At 45.1% G+C, this 9,594-nt stretch overlaps 1 protein-coding gene across 1 annotated transcript; it reads right to left on the bottom strand.

Annotated features, from left to right (window-relative positions):
* Positions 1–5,670: 5,670 nt before the first annotated feature.
* On the bottom strand, positions 5,671–8,801 carry GPX2 (glutathione peroxidase 2). The gene is made up of 2 exons (XM_008700888.2): positions 8,527–8,801; positions 5,671–6,310 (listed from the first exon to the last, which is right to left on the bottom strand). Exons 1-2 carry the CDS (start codon positions 8,746–8,748, stop codon positions 5,960–5,962), a joined length of 573 nt encoding a protein of 190 aa, XP_008699110.2. The 5' UTR covers positions 8,749–8,801; the 3' UTR covers positions 5,671–5,959.
* Between the last annotated feature and the right edge of the window lie 793 nt (positions 8,802–9,594).

The raw sequence follows: 9,594 nt of genomic DNA, 5'->3' as shown, positions 1-9,594 counted from the left end.
TGGTTTGTCTTCCTTCATTTATAATGGAAATTATTTTGCATATTTTTTTCTGCTTAGACTTAACTATCCTTTGAAAGAAAAAGTAATTTAGGGGATTAGGTTCTTCTGCTGAGCTCTTCTGCTAAAGTTCCCAGTTCACATCAGAATGAAGAATCTCTGTTAGAAGCTATGTGGCTGGAAAATAAAACTAGAATGGGAGCATACCTAATGCTCAGGTCTTGGTGCCAATAAAAGGAACCAGGGCTCCTTGGAGAAATGATTGATTCTAGGACTGGGGCAGTAAATATACAAGATGAGCTCAGAGCATTTTATGCCACAAGGAAAGTGCCCAAAAAACCCCCCAAAATCCCCATAAAACACAATGATTGGGAGTATGGCAAAAGGACAAAAGAGCCAGCTGAAGGAGCTCCCAGTGACTGAAGTTGGAATAGTTTCAGCAACAAAATAAAGGAGTATTGAATTATAACCCAAACATTAAATATCCATGAGCCCTTACTGATATAAATAAGTGATTGAATAAATAAAGACATAGATTGGAAGGATAGACATGCAGAAGAATTTCAAATAATACATGTAGATATTCCCCACTCCTTAAGGGTGGGTTATGCATAGCAACTTCCTTCCAAAGAGGAGAGGAGAGTACGCCAAGGGAGAAGAGTAACTTTAAGTGGAAAAACCTGACAAACACTAGCTCAACCAAGTGACCACGGTTAACATCCTCAATGATAATCCTATCGATAATAGCATGTACTCTTGATATGATGTGGTGAAAGGGTACTTTACCTTTATGCTCTTCCTTCCCTAGACCCATAACCCCACTCTAATCATGAGAAAAACATCAGAGGAATCCAAGTTGAGGGCCAGCCTGCAGAATAACTGACCAATACTCCACAAAATTGTCAAGGCCATAAAGACAAGTCTGGGAAACTCGCACAGCCAAAAAGAGTGTAAAGAAACGTGACAACTAAATGGAACAGAGTGTCCCGGGACAGAAAAAGGACGTTTGGTTAAAACTAGCAAAATCTGAGTCAAGTGGGGACTTTAATTAATATAAGTAAATAGAATGATTTCAACTGCTGTAAAGAGGTCTTAGAATATCTCACCTTGTATAGTTGAAAGAACACTGGCTTGGGTGTCGGAAACCCTGGCATTTAGGTCTCTCTGCCATTTGGTAGCAGGATAACCATTAAGCAAAGCATACCTCTGGTCTTTATTGTCCCATTTCTATTAGATTGGGCTAAAAAAAGTTGATATTTTACTTCCTTCACAGTATTGTTAGAAGATCCAAATAAGCATATAAAGTACTGTATACAATGAGATGGCTTTTGGTTAGTTCTTCTCATTCTAAGACCAAAATTTAAAGGATCAGACATAAGAAACAAAATTGTTTCCTCTTCATATCTAAGAAATTAGAAAATTCTAAACTAAAGCTTTGCTCATAAGGGAAAAAAGTGAGTCAAGTGTTCATTGTTGATCCCAGGGAAGTTTTGTTACATAACAGGAATAATAATAATAATAATAATATAATACTGAGGTTTATTGAGTCTTTACTGTGTGCCAAGGCCTTTTTAAACACTTACTTCATCCTCATTAACAATGCCATGAAGTAGGTACTATTGTTATCCCAATTTTAGAGCCAAAGAAATTAAAGCACAAAGAGGTTAAGGAACTTAAGGTCACACAACTAGTATAGTGACTCCGTCTCAACACAACTGTTCATGACACATGAAGTATAAGGGTCTGGCAAGGTAAGGAAGAAGTTGAAAATGTCGGCGACAGCACTCTAAGGAATCTAGGCATGTCAGACTAAGACTTGTTATTCAGAAAAGTTAAGTCACCTGTTCCTTAGGGATCAGTTGCATTATTCCTGGAAAATGTTTCCCACTTTTCTGCGAATCTATATCTGACCTGCTGAGGAAATCGTTTGGTGAAATGAATCCAGAAAGCAGAGAAAATGCTTCATTACTTTAAATAGCAGCACTAAGCCCATTATAGCCTCTGAATTGTCCCTTCTTGGAGTTTGCTAATGCTTCCAACTTAGTCATTTGGAGCTTAGGAGTATGATTTTATAAGCCCCAACTGATATCCTCATCTATTACAGGCTGTATAATTATCTGTTTTGGACTATATATTACAAAACTTAAAACATAAGATCCTATCCATATTTGCCATTATTAAACTAACTTTGTGCTGTGTTTTGTGATACTTTATTTTCTAAAATTCTTCTATGGATCTAATCAAATAAAGACCTTTTGAACCCAGTTATACTGAATCCATATTTTTCTGTTCAGATAAAGGGGAGCCAGGCAAAAATATCAGTTTTCTTTACTTCCCTTCTGGAGATACAAGAAAGAAAAGGAATCATCTATAGATGTAATTGGGAAAGTAATTGGGCTTGTCCTAGCACCTCATTCTTTGTCTGCTTGCTCTATGATGTATAGATCTGGAGTCTGTATACTTAAGCTCTTGGAGTCAGAGCTCAGCGTGTTTGTTTTGTTATTTTAGCTGGCCCAGTCTTTCTCAAATGATCTTGGCTTCTAATACTAATTAATTGATATATGATATATTGTGGGCACAACCAGATATGGTTTGTTACTTAGCAGTAATTACTAAGAAGTATATGTTCCCTGTTCTTTATCAAGGTATCAAGAATTCTTTGTTTCATTCCTCTTTTTTTTTTTTTTTTTTGTGAGCAAGGTTAAGTTACTTCACTGAATTTGAGGCTCTCAGTTTCAGTTGTGTGTTTCTCGACCGTAGTACAGTCTCTATTGTGAGATACAGTATGGTTGAATAGAGAGGAAACCAACAGACTTAGGTCTAAAATTAGCTTTGCCACCTGCTTGTGTTGGGATATTAGGCAAGTAACTTATATGCACCTCGGTTCTTCAATGGAAAAATAGAAATAATCATGCCTCCTGCAGAGTTTTTAAATCAAATGATGTAAGTGAAAATGTTTTTAAGTTGTGCAGTGCCGTGTACAGGCAGCTAACAGTGGTCTTTCTGAAGGAACTCTGAGATAGAGGCACTATTGTGTTGTATTTAAGAGTGCAGGCTTTGGGGCATCTGCCTGGCTCAGTTAAGCATCTGACTCTTGCTTTCAGCTCAGATCATATCTCAGGGTTGTGGGATCAAGCCCCATGTTGGGCTCTGTGCTCTGCTGGAGATTCTCTCCCTCTCCCTCTGCCTTACCACACCCCCAAATAAATAAATAAATAAATCTTAAAAAAAAAAAAAAAAAAGAGTACAGGCTTTATAGTTGACTGACCTGAGTTTAACTTTCACCTCTGCTACTTGGAGCCCTTCGTCCTTGGCAGGTCTTCTTCACTTACCTTCTCTTTAAACAGAAAAATTTCTCATAGGGTCAGTATGAGAATTAAGTAACCTAATATATATAAAGTACTTATGCAGTGTGTGAGTGTAGTAAATATTTCATAAATGATAGTTTGGATGACAGTTGTAATGGTGATTATAAGAAATCAGATTTGAAATCACCGATTAGATTTTGGCTCAGTGTTTCTTAAACTAAGGAGATTTAGCTGTGGGAACATAGTCATGGAAATAATAAATTTCAGTCTGTGTACCTTGGTTCCCTAAAATCATTTACCCCAAGCTTTATTTTTTTGTTCGCGCCCTCAGAGAAGTGATTGTCTCTGTCCCTCCTCTAAATCCAGTGGCATTATCTCAGCTCTCGGGGAAAGCTTGTTTGTGAGACACCTTCCTACTTCCTGAGTGCCCCTGGGGAAATGTGATGAAAAGATTGAAAGTGGGTGATGATATTAAACTTTGCCATATCTTGTTTATGACCATATGCTGATACTTCTGAGGATGGAAAAGGAGACAAACGAGATGGAGAATAAAGGAAACAGTTTCTCACGTCTCTTCATCTTAACAACAGCACAACTAAAGATTCAGTAAGAACGAGATGTCCTTGTAAAAGAAGTTCCTCCAGTCCTGCCTTCCCTGTTCCCTCCTGAGCCAGACTGGTTAGGTCCCTTCTGAAGCATGTAGCATTCTCCCTGCCCAAGTGGGGAGCCCTTTTCCTAGCTTTATGGCCCTTACTGACTCTCTGCAAAATCACTTATACTGTTAATTCCTGATCCTTTGGGAATCTTTAAATAATTCCTTCAACTCGAGCCTCATGGGAAAGACCCAACATGTTGTACTGGCGTATCAGCCCTAAATTGCCTGTGGCATAATGCCAACATCAGGACAGCTGCTCTGTTATTAGACATAGCAACAGCCTTTAGCACTATGGAGATGTTGAACAAATCATGCTGGTAGCATCCAGTATGAAATCTTTATTTCATTTCTTCGGAGAAGCGATTTGACTTTGTAGTTATTACTCTAAAATCAGTGCTTGGTCCTGCCCTCCAAAACCCACACCCCAGCTGTTGGCTTTAAGAGCAGGCATCTTGAAAGGCTTGAGTTTTCGAGAGTCAGTTTAAGGGTAGCCTTCATTTAGCAGAAGGCCCTGCAAAAGGGTGCCAGGGGATTCCCACTATAATGCTCAGGTTACCCCTTTTGAAATAAAGCACCGCGGATGGCATAGTTTTAGTTGAAGGTCAGGGAGGATCCTTAACCTCTATTCCACATTGACTTCTCAGATGATGCAGGTGCTTGGAAGACAGTTATGGGAACACACAGGAAAGGGATCTCCCCTCAGCATTGGGGTTCGTAAGTTCATGTCCAGTTTGGAGAACTGTCTCTTGAGGGCTTCAATGAAGAAAGTAAAATATTCCAACTAGTGGTCAAAGAAGGAAAGGTGAAGTGAGCAGTTTCCAGGAAAAGGTTTGTGAGGCAAAGTGACAGGGCAGTGGCCTCTCAGCAGGTGTCTCCTCCAGAACATGATAGGATCTGGCCTTGGTGGTGTTGGTGCCTTTGGAGTATGCCTGTACTAGCTGAGGAATCTGGGTCACCGTCCTTACAAAGCCATTTGGCAGAACAGAGAAGAGCTGTCCTGTTGGCAGGTTATGAACAGTCAGACTGTCTAAAGGGAGGCCCTCTTCCATTCCCACCCTCATGGGAGAAAAAATGAAATCAGTCATTCATGCCTACAACTGGTTTGTCTTGTGCCTGGATCTGTGAACATGTGAGTCTGAGGAAGACAAGAGTAGCATGTGAACTGTGAAAAGGACGGAGTCAGTCTAGCAAAGGATCAAAAACAAATGTGACTCAGCAAGGTGATCAGGAAAATAAGTACTCTTCGTGTTCCCAGGAACTGCACCCTCCATACCCTTGCTGTCAGTTAAAGTTGACCAAATTTATGTCACAGCAACGTCTCAAAGTGTAGGTAATGCTTGGCTGGCCCAGTACTTACAGTGATAGTGACATCTTCCTGATTGAAGTCCTCTAACGAACCCCCCAGTACTCTCCACTGAAAGGCCCGCTGTCTTTTCCTCTCCTTTACCTCCCGTTACCACCCCCTCCCCCGCCACCTTCCGTTCTCGGATTTAATAATACAATTCACACTTCCGGCGACTGCACCTGCCACCACAGACCCTGGCCAGAGGCTGAACAGTCATTGGGGTGTCCCCCTGATCAGAGCCTCCCTCTATCAAGCCTTTGTGTGCTGCCAGCTCTCTGTCCCACCTGCGGTTTTGTACCATCCCTCTACGCTCCGTCAAGGAAGGAGACACAGAGAGCCTGGCCATTTGCATGCCTGCCCTTTATTGGATGCATCTAGCAGCGTGGCTCTAAGCCCTTCACACCTCTCAGACACCGCCCACACAGTTTAGGGAGGCGCCATCATTCTGCGAAGGCCCAGAGCCACCCAAGTCTTGGAGCTCCAAGTGGAATCACCAACCCGAAGGTGGGGGAGGGAAGGGAGACAGGCGGACTGGAAGGGCAAGGCTCTTCGAGGGGAAGCTTTGGTCCAGCAGGGTCTCCTGCGGGCACACTGGACCCTAAGGAAAGATAGCAGGGCTGGATGGAGTAGATCTGCGTGCTGAGCCGCTCGGGCCTATATGGCAACTTTGAGGAGGCGCTTGATGTCAGGCTCGATGTTGATGGTAGGGAAGGTGCGGCTGTAGCGGCGGAAGGGCTCCCCCTCCGGCCCAATAAGGAACTTCTCAAAGTTCCAGGCCACATCGGAGCGGCGCACCGGGCTCCAAATGACGAACTTGGGATCGGTCATGAGGGAAAACGGGTCATCATAAGGGTAGGGGAGCTTGTCTTTCAGGTAGGCGAAGACAGGATGCTCGTTCTGACCGTTCACCTCACACTTTTGGACAAGGGTAAAGGTAGGCTGGAATCCACCCCCGGGGCGGACATACTTGAGACTGTTCAGGATCTCCTCATTCTGACAGTTCTCCTGGGGGAGGAAAGAGACACAGAACATGGAAGAGGGAAGGCGGAAATGAAGGATCCACAAAAATCTTTCACCCTCCTGTACTCCCTTCCCAGGATCATTCTCTTCTACGTAGCGCCCCCCACCCCCACTCTATTCTTTCTCTTTCCTTCTTCACTAGCTTTGTCCTACTCTTGACTTGGAGATTCCTCACGCACAGCTATTGTTTGATGGTTTGCTAGGCCATTCCTGAAAATTCTTGCAGTTCCTAGCTAGGCTGTTCTTACAGTGAATGACTTAGCACTTTCGAACTGCTGAACGACCCTGAACAGTTCTTAGGGTATCTGTCTGAAACTTCAAGCAACCTTGAGCTCAGGGCAGTAGAAAGAAAGGAAAAGGAGGCTTAGGTGATGCCACCTAGAACTCTCCCTTCCATTGCTCCCCCCCACACTCACACTCACACTCACACTCCCACACACGTCCAGCCAAACCTTCCCTTTCCCTCTGCCCTGATTTTGCCTCTGTTGCTTCTAATTACATGTGAGTGTTGAGTATAGCCTCTGTCTCTATCCTGCTCATTTTCTCAAGCTAAGGGTGATAAGTTAGAGATAATAGTGGATGTACCCTAAGTGGAATTGCTCGGTGACCGACAGGGATGTATTCAACCGGGTAGGGTGTTCAGGGTTCTGGAATAGGCCAGGCCATAGGAAAGTTAAGTGCGTGCTTGAGGGTTAAAGTTTGTAAATGTGTAGTTATCATTCCTTTTACTTCCAGACTGCTCTTTCAAGACTTCTCACGCTCACTCGCTGGACTCAGCTTTGAAGGCTTTAGCTCTGAGCCTGTTACCTGTCCACCCCCCGCCCCATCCCTGTCCTGTCCCCACTCGGCATTACCCACCCCTGACAACCCCCAAAGGCCCATGGAAACCCTTATTTTCCACCCTTCCCCCTGGGTCTAAGAGTCCGATATCTCCCTGTGGGAGAAAGTTCTTGCCTCTGACCTACTAGAACCAATCAGTACAGTCAGTTCCAGGCCATCATGACACCTTGAGCCCAAAGGTGATCGCTATTAGACTCCTTATCTCTTAACGCAAATGGCCGGCCGGCTACCAGCAGGTTACGGATTCCCTCCAGCCACTAGCTAGCCTGAAGTGATGGTGTAAGGGTGGAGGCAACTCTGGGGCCAAAGAGACACCCCTAAAGATGTTTTGCCCTTTCCCTCTCCAGCCCTGGCCAAGCCTAGAAACAGACTGAGACAGGGAAAGAACGATGACAGCAGTGATGGTCTGGGCTCAGGTTTGTCACAGCCAATAACACTTCAGCCTTCCTGCTGTATGTCGGCTAATCAAGTCCTTGCCTTCACGCCACTGTGAATTGAACTGAGGGGGTAATAATTAGAGGGTTCACTTGAGGACATTCTGCCTGCTGGTGCTGTTAAAATGATAAGTGAAAATAGAGGAATCCCTAAAAGACAACTTGAGGTGTGTGGGCTGAAGATCTAAAACTTGACCCAGTAATCAGAGACAGAGATTTGATCCCCAAATGGGACACACACACACACACACCAAAAAAGAAAAAGAAAAAGAAAAAAATCAGAGGCAGAGAGGTGCACGTGACACCCACAGGAGACCCGTGCACATTGCACACCCTCAGCTTTCCACGAAAATCACTCTCCACTCGGCTGATTTAAAACAAAGTCCTTCAACCTAAATAATACAGTTGCTTTTGCTTTCACTTGCATATTACTTTATATTTTTAAAGTTATTTTTGTATCTCTTACCCTCTGAACCTCACAATCATCCTATAAGTGGCATTATCCCCTCCCCACCCATTTACTGATGAAGAAACTAAAACAGCAGAACCGCGTCTAGCTAGAACTCAGGTCTCCTGGGTCAGCTCAAACCTGGTTTGATTGTTGATCTTCTATTTCCTCCACTTATCCGCTCCGCGGGTATTTACCAAGTGCCTTCTCGACAGTGGAGGGAAAAGCAGACCCGGTACCAGCCCTCGTGGAGCATATGGGAAGACAATAAACAACAAACCCCCCCACCCTCCCGGCGCTGAAGCACAGACAGAACTTCGCATGCTTCCTCTGGGTAGCCACCTGTACCCAGAGACCGGGATTAACAAAATGTACCTACGATTCCAGACGCTGCGACACACGGTCCCTCTCCCCCTCCCCGTAGCCTACCAAAGCTTCAGCAACCCAGCTCCTCGGGTACGCGACAAGGCACCCCTCACCTGATGTCCAAATTGGTTGCAAGGGAAGCCAAGAACCACCAGGCGCCTGGGAAAACGGCATTGCAGCTCGTTGAGCTGGGTGAAGTCCCGGGTGGTCGTGCCTCAGAGCGAGGCCACGTTCTCAATCAGCACGGCCCTGCCTCGGAACGTATTGAAATCTACCTTCTCCCCGTCCAGGCTGATGGCACTGAGGTCGTAGAAGGACTTGGCTATGTAAGCCATGGTGAAGGGGCAGAGTGAGGCCTGCAGAATGGCGGAGCCGACTTCAGGGTCTGTTAAAGGGGTGGGGAGGAAGGAGGAGCCTGGAAGGACAGGCAGGGTTTCACAGTGGGGCTCTGAGCACCCCCAGGATGACTTAGCAAAAACAGTCACCCACCTGTAGGAGTTTCCACAAGGAGGTGCCTCCTCCTATTTACAGACTCTGAACAAAGCCGCCTGCCTGCCCCACCCCGCTGGCAACCTGGGAAGGGCCAATTTGATATCTATGTGCAAATATGAATAATTCACTACTTGCAGGAAACTGGAGCCCCAAAGGTCAAACGGGGAGGAAAAAAGGGAGGGAGGGATGCCGGATTGATTCTGACTTGCCGCAGCAAGTCGTTCTTGCTTGGCACAGACATTTCTTGTCGGCTGAAGGCCAAGCCCTGAACTGCGCGATTGAGAGGTCAGGGTCTGCCAAGATCTGAAAATGAGGAAGAGAAATGGGGTGAATGTCCCCTTAACTCAGACCGTAAACTAAATATACATAGGCCTGTGCACATCGCTTTCTTTGGCTGTTGTTTTCCACAAACACACAATCAAAGGATCCTTAGGAGGACAGTCCGATTTTCTAGAAATAATGACTTTTAGTGGTCAGCATGTGCCAGGCTGAAGAGCTAAAGTTTGTCATGAAGAGTCTTTCAGGGAGTGATGTTGCTTCTGCTGGAGAGCACCTTTGCTCTTGCCCCCTGCAGGGCACCGACTCCTACACTACGTCCCCCACTCTGCCTCCACAGGCTCGCGAGGAGGCCATCAGTGGTGGCCGGGACGATGGTGAGGAGTCACAGAGCAGGTGGGTAACTCCCAGGA

Source organism: Ursus maritimus, unplaced genomic scaffold (assembly GCF_017311325.1).
Source record: "Ursus maritimus isolate PB19 unplaced genomic scaffold, ASM1731132v1 scaffold_25, whole genome shotgun sequence".
Taxonomy (NCBI): domain Eukaryota; kingdom Metazoa; phylum Chordata; class Mammalia; order Carnivora; family Ursidae; genus Ursus; species Ursus maritimus.
This window is presented reverse-complemented; position numbering and strand designations above follow the sequence as displayed.